The sequence below is a fragment of the Eschscholzia californica genome, unplaced genomic scaffold, assembly GCF_041429995.1.
Source record: "Eschscholzia californica isolate CP2 unplaced genomic scaffold, dmEscCali1.0.p SCAF_6, whole genome shotgun sequence".
NCBI lineage: Eukaryota > Viridiplantae > Streptophyta > Magnoliopsida > Ranunculales > Papaveraceae > Eschscholzia > Eschscholzia californica.
The window spans coordinates 29,831,147-29,854,417 of record NW_028238483.1 but is presented as its reverse complement, the minus strand read 5'-3'; the positions used below and the strand labels follow the sequence as shown (position 1 = coordinate 29,854,417).

Sequence of the window (23,271 nt, the reverse complement as noted above, 5' to 3'; positions counted from 1 at the left end):
GTCTGATAAGATCTTCTTCGTCTATCTTTTAATGTCAACCAAAGAATCAGATATGGATTTTACTTCACTCAAATATACAGACGTGGAGTCTGAACCTTTCTTAAAAGTCAGAAGTTCATTTAGTAGTAGTCCTTAGCAAAATATTTATGGAAGTCTAGGGTTCGAAAAGTACTCCAGATATCTACGACTGAATTAAACCCAAGAATGTCGGGAGCAACTGGATTTGTTAAAGTAGTTTTGAGCCATCTTTGCACAAATCGATCTATTTTTTGTACTACTTAACAAGCACCAGAGAGCATATAGAATAAATATGTCTTGATTTTTACTGTTTATGAGAGAAGAAAGTTGAAGTGATCTGTGATCATCACTTCACTCCAAGCCAAAATATCAGAAATAGTAACTTTAAGAATATAAGAATTTCTTGCTTTTCTTATAACAACTGGCTTCTTCTATTCATATAATATTCTCTAACCACTAGAAGAATTCTTCTCATCTCTAAACCATTCGATAGATCGATATCAAAACAAATCTATAACGTTTATTGTTAATCCCACATTTTAGGAATAACATGTTTCTTGATTAAGATAATAAACATGTATATCATGTTGTTAACATCACATTTAAAAGTCATTAACAAATCTTGTATTCTTAATGTTACATGGTAATTATACTATAAATATGTTTAGTTTCAATAAAGCGAAATTATAGGAACCTTATTTTAATGCAATTTCTATATAAGAGTTCACACAAAAGAAACAAGAAGAATAGAATGTGTGGGTTGTGCTTCTCTGCTAGTAAGAAGACTAAGAAAACTAATATCGACGAAAAACAAAGTCCCGAAGAGGTGTTGGAAGAACCAGAACCAGAAGAGGTTGTTGAGTTTTCAGAATATCAAGATCAAAAGAAGGAAAAACAGAATTCAGACAAAGAAACAGAACACGGAAAGTTCGAGTCAGCAGAATATGAAGATCATAGGAAGCAGAAAAGGAATTCAGAAGAAAACTCAGAGTTGAAACAGCAACCCAGGAAGGAACTAGAGAGGATTTCATCTAAACCTGACTTCCCAGTGACTAACCCAAAAGTGAAAGATACTAGGGCATTCCCAAATATGATGACTAAAGCCAATAAAAGACAAGAAAAAACGACACGAAAAGAAAAAAAGATTGAAAATTACAAAGAAGATAAAGAAAGTGAAGATGATGATGATAAAGAAGGTAAAGAGATTGAAGATGATAATAGAGATTTTCCCTCGAAAGGTCCACCGAAAGTCAGTGACGACAAGGTGGAGTTTCCTCGAAGTGCACCGCCAGTTGCGACGGAATATTCGAGTTTTCCTTACAAACAACCACCAAATATAAGTAAGAACAAAGGAAGCAAGAAAACTTAAAAGATCAATCAATATAAGATAACTCTTCAGTTTCTTGAATTTAATGTAATCTTAATGTTCAATAACAATTTATGATTATTGATTAGTTCTTGGTTATCTTATCTACTGTATTTTATTATAATGAAAGAATAACTTATGTTTTACTATTTAATCTGTTTTTCCAAATTCTTATTTCTATTCAAGCAATATGCCAATATTTTTCTGTGGTAGGAAATTAGACTCAAGACTAAATTTCATATTAGACTTGGTGAAAAGGACATGTCAATAATTCTTTAAGCTTGGGCAAATGTTCGCAAACATGTGTGAACCTATGCATGCTAATACGTTTGGGAAAAGAAAATTTTGCTAAGGGAGTATTGACCAATTTTTGCCATTTATAGAGGGTTTAAGTTTTATATTTTTAGAGTCTTAGACCTTAAGTTAATCTGTTACATGTATATGTACTTCATTATCTATACTAATGCAGATGAAATTGGTCCTGCTCTGTAGTTCTTCGAATTTAAATTTTTTAGGGAGACCGCATGGATAATTTCCTCTTACACACAAAGCGAAACAGAGAATAGAAGATAAAGAAAGGTATACTTTTTTATCATAAAACTTTCTTAAGACATGCAAATATCCACAAAAGATCCAAGTATTTATGACTACAAAAGGAACTATTGAGAACACGTACTCCTTGGGAAGCACCTATATACAACATTATGAATAACAAACAAACGAAAAACACACACACATATATGTATAGTTAAACTTACAAACAACTCAGATAGGAAAAATCAGTTACCTCAGTAGTGATTGTTATTTATTGGACCATTGGATTTCGATTTCCAAATTCCGAGAAGGTCCGCTCTTGCTATCTGGCAATAAAACATATTCTCCAGCGACAGCCCCAAGCATTACAACCCGATCGATTTGGATTGTTACCTTCCCAAATGACTTCTGTTATTGAATGAACAGGAATTTTAGTCGGTTTATGGATGGATTGATAGAGAATCTAAGGTGGTGTTTTTTTCAATGAATTTTCTAAATAAAATGGACCAAGATCAGAAATTCCGACGAGTAAGACATCACGAGCCAGACAAAAAAATATTACAATATCTACTCCCGTCAATACGGACCTCAGGAAAGATTACAGATCTGACTTGGAGAAAAAAAAAAACTAGCGAAGTTTTCATATGGATGATATACCTTGCCAACTTTGCTCTTGTTCTTGCAGGAGATGTGAAGTTTCTGTCCTTTTGGGGGGCAATCGAAGGCCCATGTGAAGCTTTCCTCCCACTCGGGTGTAGGACCAGTTGACACTACCTGAAAAGTCAACAACCACAATCCGTATTTGTGAATAACATATTAACATCTTAAATTTAAAGAAACGTGAAAAAGAGCTACAAGCAAAAAAGAAATTGGAAAAACAAAAATCATGATTAGGCTCGAGAGATTTTCCGGATGACAAAAATGGCAAATTCGAAAACGAGCTTTGAAATTAAGCATGTGAACAAGTTGAAAATGTTGCTTACTTTAGTCTGCCTTGGTGGAGTATTTCCGAGTGTGAGTTTGCAATAAGCACTAGGGTTTCCAACCGACTGCTTCAAGTTATTACCACGTTTAATAATCACCACTAAAGTCCCTGGCAAGCACTGCAAAAGAAGTTCTGCTTTTTCCTGAAAGCGAGGTGGTCCAGACTGGATTAGATATTGAAGCAAAGGAATTGCTTCTGCAGCAGCAACTGATTGTGCTATAGAAACTTCAGCAGGGCATGCCGACCATGCTTGTCGAAGAAGAAAAAGTGAGTCCAAAGCAGCTTCTTGAGTTGCCTCTGTGCCAGTCTTGAGTGATGTTACTAGATGGGGAATACTGAGTGTTGCCGGTTCAGTAGCTCTTAGACGAGGGAAATTGCCTAAGAGTGCATTTAGAGCTTTAAGATATTCCTCATTTACACTTCCGGTGGCCAATAAGTCCTTTTCGATAGCAGCTGAAGGAAGAAAAAGAAACTGATTAGCAATCTTTACGCAATTAGACAGAAAATACAATATAAAGATAACAGCTCATCGAGGATTTTACGGAAGGAATCATAAATGTTGATTGGCACTTTGTAAGTAAAAAATTTGAAGGCTAAGAAACATACAGGTCCATTTGTGAGATCGAAGCTCACAAAAAAATCGATAAAGAAATAGGGAAAAAAACAGTATCAACAAACTTGGCAAGATAGATATGCAGGGGTTTAGCTTGGGTGGGTTGTGAATTGTGATGATCTATTATTTGCTAGCTTACCTTATTCAATCATTTATGATTCTTTTTTCTTTTTCATTTCTCCAATCTCCAGTATCAATTACCACAAAAAACAGTGATTTGTTTTTTTTCTCTCTCGATCTAACTAGCCTAAGTCTAAGCTGTCTATATCTAAGTCTGACTTGTTTTGGCAATAGTTATTTCAGACAACAGATCTTAATTCAGACTTATTTATGTATTACTCAAACGGAGCCAGACCAACTCTAATCAGTCATTGGGACTAGTCAGACGCATGAGTCTGATAAAAGAAAAACAACTCAGAAATCTAAGTAGAATAAATTCGGCCCTCAAATATAATTTTCAAATCTGAACTTGAAATAATTTAAAAAAGAAGACCACCTAAATAATTAGTTGATCTAAAAAGTAAAAACTAGGTATCTGAAAAAAATGAAAAATGATAAGGAGAACATACCAGTTACAGCTCTAACTGTTTCACTGGAAGCATACTCTTGAATAGTATGGTTAGAGAATAGAAGTTTAACAAACATTGACGCCTGAATGGATGTATCGGGATCACTTGAGCCGATAAGATCAAGTACAACCTGAACACCACCAGCTTCAGCAACTGCTCTTTTATTCGATCTGCTACATGTAACAAGGTTTTGCAAAGCACAAATAGCTACCACTTTCATTTCTTCAGTGGGTTGATCTTCAAGCACATTTACTAAAGCCCGACTAGCTGAAACTGCATCAGTAGACCTAGCAAGGGCCTCGTTTTGGAATAGATCACCAAGAGCTAAAATAGCAAGCAACCTAGCTTGTTGGGCTTGGGTTTGTGGATCCAAAAGGTATTGCGATAATGGTGAAATGGCAGACTTAGCTGTTTTTGTTTCTCTTATCTTCGCATTGTTTATAAGAACTTCGAGAAGGCGAGCAGCATTTTCTTCGCATTGATGAGACCTAAGAAGTTCTAATAATGCCTCAACTGCACCACTTTCTGCCATTGCTTGAGCGCTTGTTGAATCGTTGCGTTCTAAAACAAGAAGAGCATTTAGTGCACCAATAACATTCCTTTCTGTGCCAGAACGAAGCAACTGAACCAAAACTGCAATTGGGACCTCCAAATAATATTCAGAACTAAACTGCAAAATACTAGATAACACAGAAGCAGCAGACTCCCACAAGGCATGAGGCAATGGAGGATCTGAATGCAATAAAACTTTTGAAATCTCATTAACACCACCTTGTTTAGCAATTTCATTTGGCCAAGTAACTGCTATACTAACAAGAGCCTTTACAGCTCTTCGCTGCAAAATTTGCAAACCGGAACCAAGAAGTCGTACTAATGGACCAATGGTTTGTAGTGTTATTGGGTCCTTCTGAAGATGTTCTTCCAAGAGTAGATGAGAGAGAAGTTCGGCAGCTAACTGTTGTACTGCTGAAATTGGAGAGTCGAGTAACGAGATAAGTGGTTCAATAGCTTGATAGGGGGTAAGTTTATACTCAGAACGACACTGTGGATGCTCCAAGATGTTCACAAGAACTTGTAAAGCACTATGTTGTCCATCAGGACCAAATTCTGGCTTTGAGAGCAAACTAAAGAGGGGTTCGACCACTTTGGCAGCAGATGGGCCCTTTGCTATACTACTATTGTTTGTCAAGATCCGTAGCAACTCAGCGAATACAGTACGAAGAAAATCAGGTGCTTCACTAAGTATACCCAATATGCTATCAATAACACCGGCTTTCACCATTTCCAATTTACAAGTAGGCCGGTCTTTTCCCAACTTCACAAGAGCTCTTGCAATAGCTTCATGAAGAGTATAATTTTGACCAACTAACAGACCAACGAGAGGAACAACAGCACCATGTGCTGCTACCAATTCGGCTAGTTGATCATCATCTAACAGCTTATCGAGTGCTCTGACTACTGAGTGATGGGCTGCACCGAACTTACTTACAAGAAGTGAAACCAGAGGTTCGACACAACGAGCTGCTGCCACGGTTGACCTAATTCTGGTATTTCCGAAAAGGATGCAACACAACTCTGCAGAATCAGCCTTCAATTTCATTGAACAGTTAGACGAAAGGATTCTACAAAGAACATCTACTGCATTCATTTCAACATCAGCAACGGCTAGGGCTTTAGAAGGACTTTCACACAATAATCTAATTAAAGCAGCAATAGCAGAATGCTGCTCTCTCTCACTACCAGTATCAAGAATCTCCACCAGTGGTTGAACAGCATGCCTTGCTGTCTCTGTATTTCGTATATGATCTGCCGAAAATAGGCTCTCCAATGCTTTTGCAGCACTGAAACGTGCAGCCCTTCCACCAAGACGTAAAACTGCTACAAGCTGATTAACAGCACCAACTGCAGACTCATGCTTCCTAATTTCAGCACTACCAAAAAGGAGTCCCAGTAACTCAGTGGCTGCTTCTTCTGTAGCATCTTGAGGTCCAAGAGAAAGGTATTTGGTTAAAGCCTCCAAAGCGCCTGATTCTACCATTACAAGCATATTTGAGGGACTGTCTCGAGCAAGCTGATTGAGAAACCCTAGTGCAAGAAAGGGTGCCCCAGGTCGATCTGGAATAGGTTTGAGTAGATCAACGAAGGCAGGTATTGCCTTCCTAGAAGTAGCACCAAGTCTAATATCATCAACTCTAAACAGCCTCTCAAGAGCAACTTGATCTGGATTTTGTACCAAAGAGAACTCCTCCGACAATTCCAAAAGATCAGATATATCAACATCAGCACAGCCAAGTAAGGAAATAAGGCCAATGCCAGCTCCAGAGTTCGCAACTGCGAGAAGAGTCCCTCTACTACCATTACAGACAAGACTTGCCAGAGCTTGTGCTGCAAAATATCTATTTGCTGACTCCTCAAACCTCAACAAACTTGCAAGTACTGGGACAGATCGCGTCGTCGCATTTGCTCGTATGATATCTCTGTCTTGAAATAAGATAGCAAGCAGTAATGCACAGATCCAAGTACTGCTATCTTCTTTACAATCATTCTGCAGAAAAAAAAAACATATACATATATATAGAGAGAGAATAAATAGAAGCGTCAAGAATAATGCATTAGAGTCAGCATATACGAGAGCAAGCAGAAGAAGAAGAATGAAATTGATGACATCTCAAGATATAAACCTAAGGGTAAAAAATTGTGTACTGTACCTGATTAGCTTGTGATAGACACTGTGATATCTTGTCTGTGAGAATTTCAACTGCTCCAGCCTCCATAGTGATTATTTTACTTTTGTCATCTTGGCATGCCAGAAGAGAGAGTAGCCATATTGCAATATTGTCACCAGAAATAACCGTCGTACTATTCTCGGATTCACCATATCTAGTTTGTCCATTGGTATGCCTGTAAATGCTTATACCATCAAGACTTTCAGTGTCCCCCTTCTCGACTGATGGGTTTAACTGCAACATGCCAACAAGAGATTGGATGAGATAGGCACATAATTTTGAATCATTCAAAGCTTCTACCACTCCTTGATGATGAAATTTGGCAGCACAAATCAGAAGTGCAGTCCCACCAACTTTAACTTTTCTGACTTTGGAGCTAACCACCCTTCTCGCAATCGACGAAATGCACCCGGAGATACTAGAAATTGTATTACCCAGAACAGTAGGCTGATCAGGGCAAAGCCTTGACAAAATTTCAATCGCCTTATCTTGCAGTAAAGGTGTGTCATCGGCTATAGTTGAAACTATTGGTGCAATGGTATGTGGATATTCGGCGAGAACTGCCCATGCAGGTTTGATATGCCCAGAAGTTCCTTTTGACCTTGATAACAGTACCAGTGCATCAAGTGCTTCAGATATGCCGCCAGATTCAACAGTGGTTGATTCCAGAAGGGAAACTAACGCAAGAACAGTTCCAGAACGATTGATACAATCAGATAGTGCAAAATCAATTGAACGGCACTGCAGAAGGCGAGCAATTGCTGCTGCTGCATGTGTTCTTCCATCGAGCGTGCCCTCTCGCAGTACTCTTGTAGCAGGTAAAATGATATCTTCAGGAAAGGCTTCCTCAGAAACTTCATTATCGAAAAGGAGATTAGCTAAAGCCCGTATTGCCGGTTCAGCAACTTCAAGAACTGAAGAATTAGCTAACACAACTAATGGAGCCAATGCATCTTTAGCAACAGCAGCAACATCTCGGTTTTGTTTAATTGAAAGAAATATAGCAGCAACGCAAGATGAAGACTCTGCTAAAATCGTTTTTGACTCTACACTTAGTAGCCTTATAGCAGACCAGACAGTCTTAAGAGCAATGCTACTTTCACGTAGATCCTTCCGGAGATCAAAAAGTGTAGCCAAAACTGCCGCAGACTTGGCTTGTGTCTCCTCTCTTGAAGAACTCAAAATTTTAATTATTGTCTCAATTGCATCATTAGGGGCACTACCTTCATGCAATAAATCTTTTAAGGGTGCAACAGAAAGCAAGCTTCTCAGTGCATCTAATACATAGACCTTAGATTCAGGTAAATCACTGGTCAATAAAGCAGTTAGTTGGCTGATAGTTCCTGTATCAGATTTACGGATAAGATGATTTAATGTACTTGCCGCGATACTTTTCCCGTTTGTACTTCCATTCTTCAGTAACCATAACAGAGCAGGAACAGCATCAGCACTTTCTACACATGCTCTAATTTCCTCACTATGGTTACAAAGGTTTCCAAGAATTAAGGCAGACTCCTCCTTGGCTTTGGCAGACCCCGCTTCCAAAATTTGAACAAGTGGAGGTATGCCTCCAGCAGCTGTAATAGCCCATTTACTTTCATCATATTCATATGATAAAAGAGAAAGCAAAGCCACTGCACATTCTTGCTGTTGCTCCGATGATACCCCAAGAAGAGATATTAACAATTGCACACCTTCCCGACCTTGAAGTGCACGCCAAAGACTACCTTCACTCTTGCACAATTTGAGAAGAGACTTGACTAGCTCATCCTGAACCTCATTGGTTGCCATCGTTACCAAACAAACGAGCAAACGTTTAGCATCAGAATTTGAAAGTTTTTGTGAGAGGATATTGTTTCCATACAAGGTAGCTAAGGCTTCAACTGTACGTTCGTGGACAATTAGTGGTAGTCGAGACTTAAACTGCTTAACCAATATTTGTTCAATATGAGAAGGGTCTGCTGCTCTGACGGATTCTGATTTAGTATCATATATCATTAGAGCTGAAGCCAAAGCCCCTAGAGTGTCAGCAGTTTGCTGAGCTGAACTGCATGAATCCAGGCTTTCAACAAGGCTTCTAATGACATATGATAAACCACCGGAAATATTTGCAAGAGCACACATTGCATTTTCCTGCAACGCTTGAGCATATTCACCTGACATGAATTCTTTTGATGGAGCTATTGTGGCATTTATTAAAGCAGTTATCCCATTAGAATTAACTATATCCCGAGTTGCTTCTTTACACTGGGCAGAAAGGGATTTAAGAGCACCTGCTGCTTCTGCTCTAACAGAAGATTCATTGCCAGATTCTAGAAGCTTGAGGAGTCGTTTGGTAGCATCTGCAGCTAATACCTTCGAACAAACAGATGCATCCTCCATTATCATGCACCCAAGAAGAAAGCACACATTTGACTGTGTGCTCGATTGCCCAGAAGTTAGCAACTTCACAAGTATACCCACTCCTCCTGCTTCAATTGTTGTAGACCAGAATCCCTCAGTGCAGCTAGATAGGTTTCTTAAAGCTCCAGTCAACAGGTTATCAACCAAGTTTCCAGCCTTGAGTCCATTTTTTAGCTGTTCCCAAAGCACGGGAACAACTCCTTCAGTCGAGAAGATTTTCGACCCAATGTGATCTCTAACTCCACCTTGAGAAACAGCATAAATTGCTTTAGCGGCTGAAACTTGACCGTCCACTGAGCTTGACCTTAGAAAGCCAAGCAATGGCGGAATGCAACCACCAAGTAATACTTTTACCCTTAATTCATCCTCCTTACAAAGAGAAGCTAAAACCGTTGCAGCAAACAATTTCACTCCAAGTGAACCTGATCTAAGAAGAGAAACAAGTACTGGAACAGCCTGAGAGTGAGATCCAACAGCACTAAAAGCATTCTCACGTGTTTCAATAAGGGCAAGCAACTGCTTCAATGAGCTTTCTTTCTCTTGTGCAGCTGAGGAATTTCGGCGCAATGTCTCGATGCATTGAGCGACATTTGCCAATGTTCCATCTGGATCCTCCATACTAGTAGTTCTGTCCCTGCGTTTTATTTCTAGTGAATAAGATTTTCCAACTACAGAAATTCATGAGACGGTTGCAAGTTGAAGCTAATTAACACAGCGCAGAGGAAGAAATATTTACGTGTATCACAATAACTCCAGAAGACTATAATAAGGTGAATGCATGTAGGTTTACTAAACGTTTGAGTAATTCACTTTTACTGTCAGAGGAAGTGACCTTGGATATAGTAATATACAAACCCATATTGATTTGATCACTCGGGACAGCTAAATGTTTCTTAAAACCAATATAAGCCTGGAAATTATGGTCTCGTTATCTACAAGTAAATGTTTCTTAGGTTCAACTAAAAATGAATTATTTTACCCATATAAATTTAACAAACCTCAAACCCATCTTCATAACTGAGTGTGGAGAAGGAGGTTCTGAATCTCGAAGTTTCATATCCATATCTCTTTCCTGTTAGCATTCAAAGAGAAATTACAAGAAAGCATTAGACATATTTGTTTGTATAATAAATTTAGAAGCATACTACACCACTAGTGGTCGTCGAAAATTTCTAATAGTCGGGTCGGGTGTAGGTAAAATCATCGAAATGAATAAGAAATGTACGCTACCATTGACAGAAGAAGAACAAATTGCTTCTCAGAAAAAAAAAAGTGATCCAGAAAAGCATTTTATGCAAGTAAACTTCAACGGTGTGTCACAGTATATTAGAACAATTGCTAATCTAACAGAAGAAAAAAAAAATTGGAGTCATGCATGAGCATGAGCATGACCACAGTTTTATATACATACCACCTATCATAATCAGAAAAAAGAAAAGAATTGGTAAATCCATATAGGAGAGCTCTGATATTTATAAACCACCAAACAATACCCATAAATATCTACTTTGGAAATTTGTAAGCAAAGACCATTATATTTGGTTTCCATGTTAACATCAATAAAAATAAAATGAGTAGCTTGATCATGATCCAATGTTGTTCCAGGCTCTAGCAAACTATAGAGTGGTAGAGTTAATTGAATTATCTAATAAATCAAATACCCTTTTTTGAAGTCCAAAGTTGAACACCCTAAGATCAACTTTACAAATTTTGAGTCAAGGCAATAGAAGACTATATATCTACTACAACATGATCACAGTACTCAATTACAGTTGATAAAGGCTTTCTTCCCTAGTCACGTAACAAATTTCTGATCTTGATTTGATTCGATAGAATATAACTTAGAACAATGTAAGCAGATAATTGAGCATACCAGATCATTAACTCCATGGCCGTTGCCATTGTTGGAATACCTCCGAGATAATGCAGCCGCCAGCTTTGCTTCAATGTTAGACCTCCAAAAAAATCCTTCTTTCTCTTCAGATCTGCTTCATGGAAAACAAGAGGGAAAATCTCCTGCACAATACAGAAAAACCTAATAAGCAAAAATATAATAAGCATGCACATTGCAGATCTTAATCCAAACAAGCTGATTTTTTCTTAAATTATAACAAATCCGTAACAATCTCAATATCAAAACACAGATTGAGATCAAGATTTGCAAAATTTACGAGTATAAATCAAGTAAGTCGAATATTGTGTTCATCCAAATTAAGCAATTTTTCACAGTGAAATAACCGAATCTACTAAACAAATACAAGATTGATTGAAATCAATTTAGTGATTTAACCTAAAATTAAGAAATTCGAAGCAAGAATTGAAAATCTAGGAAGCAAAACAGCTAAAAATACCAAACCTTCAAAGAACTAAAATGACAAAGCCGAATCAGAAATTCAAGACATGAATCTCCTGTCTCGAAAATATTGAGATCACTTTAGTAGATTACCAAATAAACACACTCAAGTTGAAGTTTTCAGTCAGATTTCATAGAGAAGTTGAAAATGAACGGAAAACAAACTTTCCGAACTTCAAATCAATGCCAGTAATAACACACTCAAGCAAAAGAACTTTCTTCTTCAGTATAAGTTCAGTTCTCACCTAGAGAGAGACGGAGTAGAGAGACAAACAGTTTTTTCGGATTGAAAATGAAGATGAAAAATTGAGGGAGATTTTATTCTTATTTGCTGAAGTAGTACAAAAAATTTCTCTCTTTCTTAAACTTTCATAAAATAGGTATCATAACAAGAATTAACCTAAATATCATAAAATAAATAAATTAGAGAAGCTTAATTTTGTTTTGGCTCCTCAAATTTGGTCAAAATTCCCTATACATTTTTTATTTTGATAAAAAAAAAGATAGTTAATTTTTTAGTCTTCAGTTGTGAAGGCACTTTTTTAATGGATGAGGTGGCAGAGAGAAGAGATGAGATAGAAGAGAGAGAGAATATGACTAGTTAACGGAAAATTAACGATAACTGAAAAAATGGACAATATGAGAATTATTGATAAAGTAAGAGGCTAGGCAGGAAGCTGGTCACAAAGTTGGGAGTCATCTGAAAAATAACCCTTCATAAACCTATTTTCCTTACTAAAACTTGCAATCAATAATTAATTTGGATGAAGGCATTCTTTTGTTAGTTCAAGCAGGTCTGTTGGGAAGTGCTTTTCACGGATGGTGCACAATCGTATCACAACGACACAACGTCTATGACTAAAACAAACGGTTGATTATGATTTGACTCCCATTTGTTACAAATTAAAATTTTGGGTCTCTACATTTGTCTAGTATTCCAAAATGATTCAAAACTATATTTTGGGTTGTTAATTTTAGCGGACAATCTTTTTCTATTTTCACATTTATTAAAAGTATTTTCTTTCACTTTTCTCTACAACGAAATTTTGTTGCATACTCGCATGTCATTTGTCAACGACATTCACTAATTTTTTTTTTTTTACTTCTCTCCTACTAACTATATCCATCACAACCACCATCTACCTCTTTCTCTCTATGAAGAACAGAAGTTGTAGTAGAAGAATCTAATCTCAAACTCTAAAAATTTACATATTTATATCCCCCACTCTATCTTTCAAAATCGAGTTTAATTCCTGGTATGAAGGTATGATTAGGGAAAAATAATATACTCAATTTTAATCAAAAAAAAATTATCTCTGTTTTATAGATGATTCTACTCTAATAAAGTTTAACTTTTTTATGTATCAGGAAATCGAACCGAAACCTAATTTTAAATTTTTTTTAAGTTAAAAAGACAAGTTATTAATTTTTTTTGATTAAAAACAATATTTGTATTTTTTTTTTTTGGTTAAAAACCTAAATATTTGTATTTTGTTTAGTTAAAAAACTCACTATTTTTTACAAAGTTGTCGCAGTATTGCAAAGTTGTCGCAGGGTATCGCAAAGTTGTCACAAGTGTTGCAACGTTGTCGTAAGGTGTTGCAAAACATCGCAAATTGTTGCAAAACTGTTGTAAATTCAAAAAATATCTAGGAAGCTGAAGACTAAAAGAAATTGATCGATCTCTTTTCACAAAAACAAAAACTATATAGTAAGTTTTGACCAAATTTCTCGTTATGTACATTGTAAAATTATACTTTATCCACTAACTTTATATTCTGAAGTTTTCATGACATTTGTATTTCAGATTTTTTTTATTTTTTTATCAAATTTTTTTCGTGATCGAATGTCACTTACATTTGCAGACTTTGAAATATCTATGATTGAATGTCTCAGACCTCTGGACTTTAAAATGTTTGTAACTGAATGTCAGCGACAATACAGACTTTGAAATATCTGTGACTGAATGCCGTAGACATTCGCAGACTTTACAATGTCATCAAAGTCATCATTGACTATTCCTAAATAATTACGAGTGAGACTGTGTCTACAAGCACAGAATCTTGTCTGTGAACTCCGTGACGGAGTTTGGAAAATATTAACTATAGAATGTCTAATGTCCAATCATATTTAACTATTTAAGTAGTAACGAAGAAGAAAACTGAAACGTACTTTGGTCATGAAAGCAATTGGAAACCTACATTCCCAAAATTCTTTATGGTAAGCTGCCACACACATGTCGTTACTAATTAGTAAAAGTTGGCCAATACCTCTAATCAAATTTATAACTATCAGTCACTTTGAAACCATAATAAAACAATTGGTTCAATTACTCAATTGTATATTATAATAGAAAAATCGATTTAAAAGTCTAAAGCCAATCAGAAATATTTGGATGTAATTTCTAAGAGAAAGAGACCAAATTTCTTAATAAGTAATTAAATTGTTTGTATAAGTAAGAATTAGAGAGAAATTTATTTGTCACTGAAAAAGCCTTTATCTCTCCATAAACTATTGATCAGATTATGTGAGATAAGCATAAGCTTAGGGTTGTATCCTTTCTCAAGAATCAAAACTACCAAGTTTAGTATTCTTTTAGTTTGATTTCTCGTATTTTTTTTTTTCAGAGGCAACTCTCAACCCTAACTTCTCTCTAGATTTTAGCTCGTTTTGTAATTTTCCCTTGAATAAGGAAATTTGCTTATATCTAATACCAGGATAATCTCAAAAAAGAATCTTAAAATCAAATGACTCATCTTAACGGTGATCTTAACCGCCTCATCTCAATGGCTCAATGCAGTCGGCCAAACAAGCCTACAAAAGACAATGAACTCTTCTCAAAGAAGCGACGACGCTTACACCATAATCATATGCTAAGTCTCCAACTTAACGATCAATCAAAAGTCTAACTCCTAAACTCAGGTCATTCAATATTTTAACTGCAAGAACACCATAACTGTCCTGGGCGTCAGAGAGGATCCTGAGTTTCCTGCAGGTTGTGCCCCAGTTCGTGAGGAGCATAACGAGATTTGACGTATGAATCTCACATCTTGAGTGGTAGCAGAAACGATAATTTTTTACATCACCAAACTAAGTTTGGAATGAAATTATTATTGATGTAAAGAGACAGCGTCAGGTGTGACATGTGTGATTCGCATAAACAAGACTTAAATTCAGATTTGAAACTAAGAGCATCTCCAGTTGAACACTTAACTCTAAAAGTTAGAGTGCCACTTAGGATATTTATAATTTTTGTTAAAAAAATGTCTTCAACAGAACACTCTATTAGACACTATATGATGATGTGAAACATTTATTATATAGACTCTCAGAAAAACACACTAAAATTAAAGTGTTTTCTTCAAACTCTCTAGGTGTTACTCCAAAATTTTAACCAATAACAACCCTTGCTTGTTAATCACTTTTTCCTAATGAATTTAAGAGTGACAAGTTTATTAAGTAGAGGTATTTTAGAGATCTCCATTGGAAACATACAAAATTTAGAAGGTCTCTTTATTGGTAGATACAAAAGAGAAACTTCATTGACACTTAACTATTAAGATTTTTAGAGTTCTTATTAGAGTGTCAGATGCTCTAAACATATTTTTAAAGAAAGGAGTGAGACCCAAATATCATTAAATAGGGGGAGGTCCTTGTTTGGGGGGAAAACAAAGTTCTGGCCTGCAATTTTTGGGACAGGAACATCAGAGTTTCTTTTAAACATTCATTATTCTCCTCCCATCGCCATTTTTTTCAATTCTACCTCTTCTCATCACCAGCGTATCATCTTCATCTCTTATTCTCTCTCTCTCTCACACTCTCTCTCTTATTCTCTTTCACTTTTTTTTTCTTTCTCTTAGTTTCGACGAATGGGATGATCTTTTTTTCACTTCTTGTGTATCTGGAACCCAAATCCTGATGGTGTATGGTAAAGTCAAATACCTTTTCTGGAGAACTAGGTGATAGCTTTTGCAACGACAATCTGCGGACGAGTTTTCATTGGCATTAATAGAACAAGTAGTGGTAAAAGTTTCGGGGAAACAAAAAGCAAATTGGGTAATTTTAAAGGCGCACCCTGTAATAGTTAAAGGCGTTTCCCTCGGAGAAATTTTGTGAGGGAAGAAGGCCTGTTTAACACTTGTTGGGGGCCTTTAACATTTCTCATTTTTTGGGTTATTCCAAAATGGCCCCCTAAAGATGACCAACTCACCAAAATGGCCCCCTACAGATGGCCAACTTCTAATTTAACCCTCTTTTTATGTTTCCGTCACTTAATTGCTAGTCGACTTTAACACCAACTTTTGCTTTTCTCTTTTTACCCTTCCATTCAAAATTAATAACCTGTTTGTCCTTGTTTACTTTCTTCGTCGGAAAATTATTGTCGACGGATGGTCGCCGATAGAAAACTTAGCCATTTTCATTTGTTCTTCACAATATCCAATCCCCCCTCCCAACAGTTTTCTGAAATGAAAGCAATTTACATGAATGGATCTTCAGGAGAAAATTCTGGTTACTAATTCAAATATGAACTGATAATTTATTTCATAAAAGAATCTTTCGAGATTAGAGCGAGAAAGAAATGATTAAGAAAGAAAATGGGTTGTGGCGATTTACCATCTTTGAGTTTATCTATTTATATTGATTCAACAAAAACCCAAATCCCAACTGCGCAACAAATCAATTGATATTGATTTAACCAAATCCAAATTCCCAAATCACAGTTGCACAACATATCTACTGATATTGATTTGACCAAATCCAAAATCTCAAATTACAGTTGCACAACATATGATCGACGAAGACAATATGTTAGTTTCTTGTGATGATCACCATGAACATCTCCTAGAAGGTGATTTACCAGGAGAATGATCAGAAATGTTTTGATGAAGAATCTCAACACCACCACCAATAAACAGAGTAATTAAGAGAAATCCCATTTCCGTGAAGCACAATTTTTCCATATTCAGATCTCATGTTCTCTAATGTTCAGATCTAGGTATGTTCTTAAAAAATGTTTTGCAAAATGTTTAGATCTAGGTTTCTATCTCTAGTTAACAATTCTCTGATTTAGGTTTGCTCTTCAAAATTTCACAAATTCTTTAGATCTAGGTTTGTTCTTCAAAATGTTCATATCTAGGTTTCTATCTCTAGTTAACTATTCTCTGATTTTAGTTGTAGTATTTGGTCACTTCTGTCTGCTAAGGGTAATAACTTTCACTCCAGAGCATGTGGAATCTGGAGAATAGGTTTTGCTTTTAAGGATTGTTCTTCAAAACCAGTGACATTTTGTGTTTTGGTTGCCTGAACAAAAGAAAGTAGTAATTGTGACGATTGCCATTGATTGGATAATGAGTTTTGGTGCTAAGGTTGCCTAATTAATGTCCCTAAGAAACGACAGATTGATGAGGGAGAAAGAAGAGAGAAAGAAGAGAGAGGGAAGAGAGAGAGAGAGAGAGAGAGAGAGAGGATGAAGATGAGAGAGTGTTAAAAAGGGTCGGATGAAGAAAAATGAGGAGTGCAGAACAAAAAAATTATAAATTATTTCTCCTGATGGGTCGCCAATTACGAGGTATCTTTCGACCGTCGCTGACCACCCTTCTCTGACAACGGAAAACGAAAAGACAAATATGGTACAATAATTGAAAGGAGGGGTATATAAGTGAAAAATTGGTCAACTGTTAAAGTTAACTGAATTTGACTAACAGAAAAGATCAAAAGGGGGTCATATTAGAAGCTGGTCATCTATATGGGGCCATTTTGGTGAGTTGGTCATCTTTAGGGGGCCAAAATGGAACTAACCCTTTTTTCTTCCACCAACAATTTTGTATCCCAAAAATATTTTCTTGTCTCCCGGAAGTGGCGGGTATAGTGGGGTTCTCTGTCGTCTCCCTCTCTTCTCTTCGAGGGAAGCTAATAGCACTCGACAAGAACCCTAGAAAGGAGAAAGGGTAGACATTAATACAGATATCAGAAAAAAGAAATCATTTGTCGTTCTTTTTAGAAAACCCTATCTATCTACTTCTACCTTTCTCGTGTATTTTGTCACAGGTGTTTCTCTGGTTTCGTTTTCTTTATGTTTGGTGTTTCAAAGCGGGGAGAAACAGGAAGCGCTTCTAGATAATTGGGTGGTTTTTAGCTGCGTGTATTTTGACAGGTCTCTCTCTCTCTCTCTCTCTCTCTCTCTCTCTCTCTATCTATCTATCTAATTTGGTATCAATGCATTTCATTTCCTTCACTTAAACGTTGCTTTGGAGATTACATTAGGGTTTTTGCAGATTTCTCTGTCGGTGACTCTGTTTTAGTCATTTTTTAATGTAATTGCCTGCATCACCATTAGTTTTAATGTAATTGCCCAACCCCTTCATTTTTTAATTTTGGAGTATTACTTTGAGCTGTTCTCAATGATCTGCTTCTTGAAGGTTTTAAACGGTCAAATTGGTCGTCAAGTAATCATTTTTCTTGAGAACGGTAAAATGGATTATATTGAGCAAGAAGAATGCTGGCATTATAGGAAAGGCTATCACTATCAGAGAAGCAACTTCCTTAGTATCAACTCACACATATTTAGGTCACATAAAATTCGTTTAGTATTCGGCACAAATTGATCCGCATTCCTAAAAATTTTTTGTTTCCTTTAAAGTGGGATCTTTTTAGTTATCTCTATAGCTTCTTGAGTATGTTAATTTTGCCATCTTTGTTTCTCTTCGGCCACTTCAGACAACCTATTATGACCTAAATTCATTTTACTTTTATTTCTTGATGTAACATTAAAATTTAGTCTAGGCTTAGCTCGGGGAGATGCATGGCATGCCTGAGAAGCATCCTTTCTTTTCTCAAGTGGAGCCATGTTAATGGTGAACAGAGCAATATTGGTGTTCCCATCTCTTACAATTATATTTTTTCACTGTTGGTTTCTTCTTTATTACTTGTTTTATAACATTTCCTTGGGCTATCTATGTGTTTATCATATTAACTTTTAGTAAGTTATTCAATTATTCCAACTCTTACCATGTCTTTGCTCAGGCTCTCTAATAGGAGACAGAATCGTATACACAAATGGGGAAGATGTCATCTCAATATCCAGTACTCGACAACCGGCCAATTGATCAGTGGAAGGTTACAGAGTTGAAAGAAGAGCTTAAGCGAAGGAAACTAATTACAAAAGGTTTAAAAGATGATCTTATAAGAAGGTTGGATGATGCATTGCGTATGGAGAGGGATACTGCTGAGGAAGAAACAACAGTTGAGAAGGAGAATGGTACTACTAATGAAGAGTTTGGTCAAGAAATACACGACGAGCCTGAGAATGTGGAGACAAAGCCTGCGGAAACTCATTTGGTTGAGGATAGCTGGGATACCGAACATAAAACTCTAAAGGTCGATGAAACTGCAACCACTGCCGGAATTGATGGTGAGCTAGATGGGAAGGCTAAGCTGGTTGGGACTGAACAGGTTCAAGATACCAAGCATGTTGATAAAGCTCGCCAGGTGGATGATAGTGCAATTGAAGTGGATAATGATGACAAGCAAGAACACGAGGGCAAAAAGCTGGTTGAGAGTCAAATGGTTGACGATGCTGGGGATGATGACAAAGAGAAAACGCATAAGGTGGACGGGACTGCAACTGATGATATCAATGCTAGTTCTGCCAATTCAGATGAGAAAGTGCAAGATGGTAAATTTAGGGATGACAATGATTCTGTTCAAATGGATGAGGAACCGGTAGTTCCTGCAGTTTCCGTGGAAACTAGTGTCACAGTCATCCAAACCGTGGTAACCCAGATAACATCCAGCGAGGGGAAGTTCGGAATAAGGGAAAATCAGGCGAAGAATGAAGCCCCAAACCACCCCCACACAGATGATGTGTTTGATTCAAACAACCAGGTACCTGAGGCTAGCTCTGTTCTAGGGTTGAAAGTAAATGAGTCTGTCTCTTCTGATTCTTTGTCAATTAATGAAACAAATAAACTTAAGGATTCTCTGAATGTTAATAATTTCCATGAACTAGAAGTTGTTAAGCCAGAAATTGTTGAACCATCATCTAGTGATTTGCATCCTGAAGGTGGCGATGTACCTGAACTGGCTGAGCATATGCAAGTTGACAACCAAACGTCTGTTGAAGAGACAGATGATACTACTGCCACAAATATTGACATGAGCAAACAAATGGATACTGTAGATGCAGGATCTTCCAAAAAATTAAATTTAGATCAAAGTCCGGGGGATGATATAATGGAAGAGGATGTATTGAAGAGTAAGCAGATGGATTTGAGTAAGAATTCTGATGATGTCAATAATAGGAATGACACCCACTCTCAAATCCTAAAAGAGGAAAGTGGTTTTGATACTTCAGCTCATCCTGTATCTTCTGACAAGGAAATTTCTGCTGAAAATGGTAACAACCATGCCGGTCCTGCTGAGAAAAGAAAATTTGAAGGTAAGTAATATGTATATATAAATGTATTCAATAATGTAAGGGGGAGAGGACTGGTCTATGCACTCCTATTCATAATTTGTTTTTTTCCTTGGGATAAGCAGCCTAATAACTTCTATCTTCTCCCTTTAGTATATCGTAGTTAGATATGCATTTCGCTTGGCATTATAAATAGAAAAACCTAGAGAAATAACCTTGTAACTCGGTGTCTGTATGCCATATGGACTTTGGATTTATAAGTTCGGACCAGATGTTTACCAATTAAACACTTAAAACTGAATAGAGTTTGATTAGTTTTAATGTTAGCATGTGAGGTTATCCCCTATTTGCTACTACTAAATTGTTACCGTAATGAGTACCTCAATTTTGGTGCAGGTCAAGTAGTAGAGAACAATGAACCTCCAAAGAGGCAGCGGAAGTTTAACTATGGAACCCCTAAAGTTTTTGAACCTCCAAACTCTACCCTCACACCAACAACGCCTAAAGATACGTTTCAGTCTACAATTCCGAAGCGCAATTTCAGTAGATCTGATTCAACAGTTGGTAGTGGTGAAGAGACACCAAAGGAGCGTGCCGGTAAGAGTTGGTAGCTAAGTATTTTTGGAATTTCCAGTTCCCAAAAATCCGTATTGTATTAATATCTAAGTTGGATCTGTTTTCATATTGGCAGTTCCTCCGTCATCGAGACCTCCAACCAATTCCCTTAGAATCGACCGTTTTCTACGTCCATTTACTCTCAAAGCTGTAAAGGAGCTTCTGGGTAAAACTGGGACTGTCTCCAGTTTCTGGATGGACCAGATCAAGACTCATTGCTATGTTACGGTGTGCATTTCTAATAGTATTTTGTTTATTAAACACTTAGGACTTTATATTGCTGTAGTAAAGTATAAAAATTGTGCTATGTTTCTACATAATTGATATCAATTTCCTTAAGAAAAAAAAAACAAATAGTTTACGGCTTTACGCCTTTTACGCGACGAGGCGTACGCCTCGCCTTGTAAGGGTAAACCGCCTTGAGGCGTAAAAACTATTTTAAAGCTTTGCAGGCAGAGCTCAATAAAGGGCAAAAGACAAGTAGGTACATAGCATAGTTGATATCTGTGGGGAAGTGGAGAAAATTCTTGTTTGAATCCAAAGACATTCAAAAAATAAGATTGATTAGGCTGTTGAGAAAATAGGGTGCGGTCCATTACTTTTACCCAAATCATTGTTTACTCGAGCTAATTATTGAATTCTGTTGTTCATCACTTATGCTTATCTTTTTGTTTATTTTAATGTTGATTTGGTTCATTAAACATCATTTATATTACTATTCTTCCATTCCCTCCTCCATTGCTACCCATCCACTTATATACAAATATTATATATTTGCAGATTCTAACATTTTCTTATTAGTTTCTCGATAAGATTCCGCATTGATGTGTGTATCTGGAAAAGTAGTGGAAGTTTGCAAAATCTAAATTTTTTGTAAAAGTTTCCTGTGTTACAAAATTTATTTTTTACATTGCAAAAACAGAATTAACTTTCTTTTATTGGGGGCAGGAAATTATCGTGGATCAATTCCCTATTTCTATGAGTAAATACCTGTTGTCCTTAGTTGTGGACCTTATCCCATGATGGATATAGCTTTAGTTACACTAGTTATTTAAGTTTTTGTGAACAGTGCATCTTTTTGACTTGCTAAAAACTCATCATCTTCTTTTTGAATTCCAACTCTCTACCACCAAAGATATCACACATGAAGGAGCGGCTGTATCTTACACAAACTTCTTGCATTTGAGGAACTTCTTAAATATAACTTGTATCTTCTACATTATATTGCAAATAGATGAATAAGATATTATAGATGTCTGCAATAATTTGATTAACATGCTTAGAATTTAGATCTTTAGATCTTTTCCCAGGACTCCTTGTTGCCATTATACAGTTATAGTGTTTGTGGAACACCACCCCTATTTGACTTGTTTGTTGATCCATTCAAGTTGGTGCATGCTTTATTGATGATTGATAGATAGTATTATTGTCGATTCATGGTATATCTTATCACGCACGAGGTTGAGCATTTTAGCTGAATATTTGTTACAGTACTCATCAGTAGGAGAAGCCGAAGAGACTCGAAATGCTGTGTACAACTTGCAATGGCCTGCAAATGGAGGACATCTCTTGGTGGCTGAGTTTGTTGACCCCCAAGAAGTGAAAGTCCGAGTTGAACCTCCAGTTGAGCCAGCGGTGCTACCTGCAAACAGAAGCCCAACTACAGCTGCCGCCCCAACCCCCTTCCTGTCCAAGCCTCTGCCTCATCAGCACATCCTGAAAGAGCATCTCCCACCACCATCATCACCTCTAGCAAGGGAAAGGGCTGAACTTCCACCTCCACCACCAGTACTACTATCAAATCCTCCCTCATCAAGGGAAAGTGTTCAACTTCCTCCACCACCACCACCACCACCACTCCCTACCAAGGCTGATATCCCCGTTCTCACCCTTGACGATCTCTTTAAGAAAACCAAATCTACCCCTAGGATCTACTACTTGCCATTGTCAGATGAACAAGTTGCAGCTAAAATTGCAGCAGGGAACAGAAGCTCAAAGTAAATCAGGGATCTGACCTGATCATGTTTCTCATATGAAGCACTTCGAAATCTTCTTCAACATTGATTAGTTGGTATGTAGGGTGTTAAAGACTGGAACCTCTTTTTATATATTTAGTTACTGTAGTTGCATGTATGCAGGAGTTTCTTTGAAGCAGAATTCACCTCAATACAGAGACAGGATCAGTGTCCTAACTGGATTTACCTTATAACAGGTGGAATAGGTCAAGAATTTTGTATACTGTTCAGCAGCAACATTTGTTTTAGGTCAAGAACTTGGAAGGAAACCTGAATTTGCTGGTTCAGACGGTTCCATTAGCCATTCAAATAACTGAGGATTTTGGGTTCTGAAACAAGATCGTCATGTATTCTCAAGTATTATACTCTTTTAGATCAGAAATTGGAAACTCATGTTTTGTTGATGTTGTATGACTGTATCTGGATGTTTTAACTGTTTTTTTATGTAGGGTATAGATGCTGTCGAAATCTACAGTTGTTTCTAGTGGGGCTTGCTTAGAACTTTTTTATGATCTTCCAAAGCCATCCTTTCCTGGATAAACATTATAATTCAAACTACTGAAATATGAACAATTTTATGAGAAATATGAACAATTTTATGCTGCATTCCAAGTGTACATCATGGCAGGGGAAAAAGTCCTGGTGAACTAATCATGTACAC

General features: G+C 36.8%; 2 protein-coding genes across 16 annotated transcripts; one reads left to right on the top strand and one right to left on the bottom strand.

Moving 5' to 3' along the window:
- Nucleotides 1–579: 579 nt before the first annotated feature.
- Nucleotides 580–11,969, bottom strand: LOC147533358 (protein CELLULOSE SYNTHASE INTERACTIVE 1-like). 14 transcript variants are annotated; one of them, XM_086646096.1, is made up of 9 exons: nt 11,813–11,936; nt 11,088–11,230; nt 10,213–10,286; nt 6,794–9,848; nt 4,086–6,630; nt 2,902–3,356; nt 2,576–2,692; nt 2,172–2,326; nt 580–1,334 (listed from the first exon to the last, which is right to left on the bottom strand). In XM_086646096.1, exons 3-8 carry the CDS (start codon nt 10,275–10,277, stop codon nt 2,186–2,188), a joined length of 6,378 nt encoding a protein of 2,125 aa, XP_086502222.1. In that variant the 5' UTR covers nt 10,278–10,286; nt 11,088–11,230; nt 11,813–11,936; the 3' UTR covers nt 580–1,334; nt 2,172–2,185. The 14 variants fall into 14 exon arrangements, with proteins under 14 accessions (XP_086502222.1, XP_086502228.1, XP_086502223.1 ...); XM_086646102.1 differs by having other exon boundaries at nt 6,794–9,842; XM_086646097.1 differs by having other exon boundaries at nt 11,825–11,932.
- Nucleotides 11,970–17,420: 5,451 nt separating this feature from the next.
- On the top strand, nt 17,421–23,092 carry LOC147533357 (uncharacterized). Of its 2 annotated transcripts, XR_015228142.1 has the most exons (6): nt 17,421–17,721; nt 18,591–20,004; nt 20,377–20,577; nt 20,672–20,823; nt 22,087–22,666; nt 22,808–23,092. XR_015228142.1 is itself a non-coding variant. In XM_086650218.1 (5 exons), the coding sequence occupies exons 2-5, from the start codon at nt 18,624–18,626 to the stop codon at nt 22,594–22,596; spliced, it is 2,244 nt and encodes a 747-aa protein (XP_086506344.1). In that variant the 5' UTR covers nt 17,421–17,721; nt 18,591–18,623; the 3' UTR covers nt 22,597–23,092. The 2 variants fall into 2 exon arrangements, 1 of the variants encoding a protein (XP_086506344.1); XM_086650218.1 differs by having other exon boundaries at nt 22,087–23,092.
- Nucleotides 23,093–23,271: the final 179 nt, after the last annotated feature.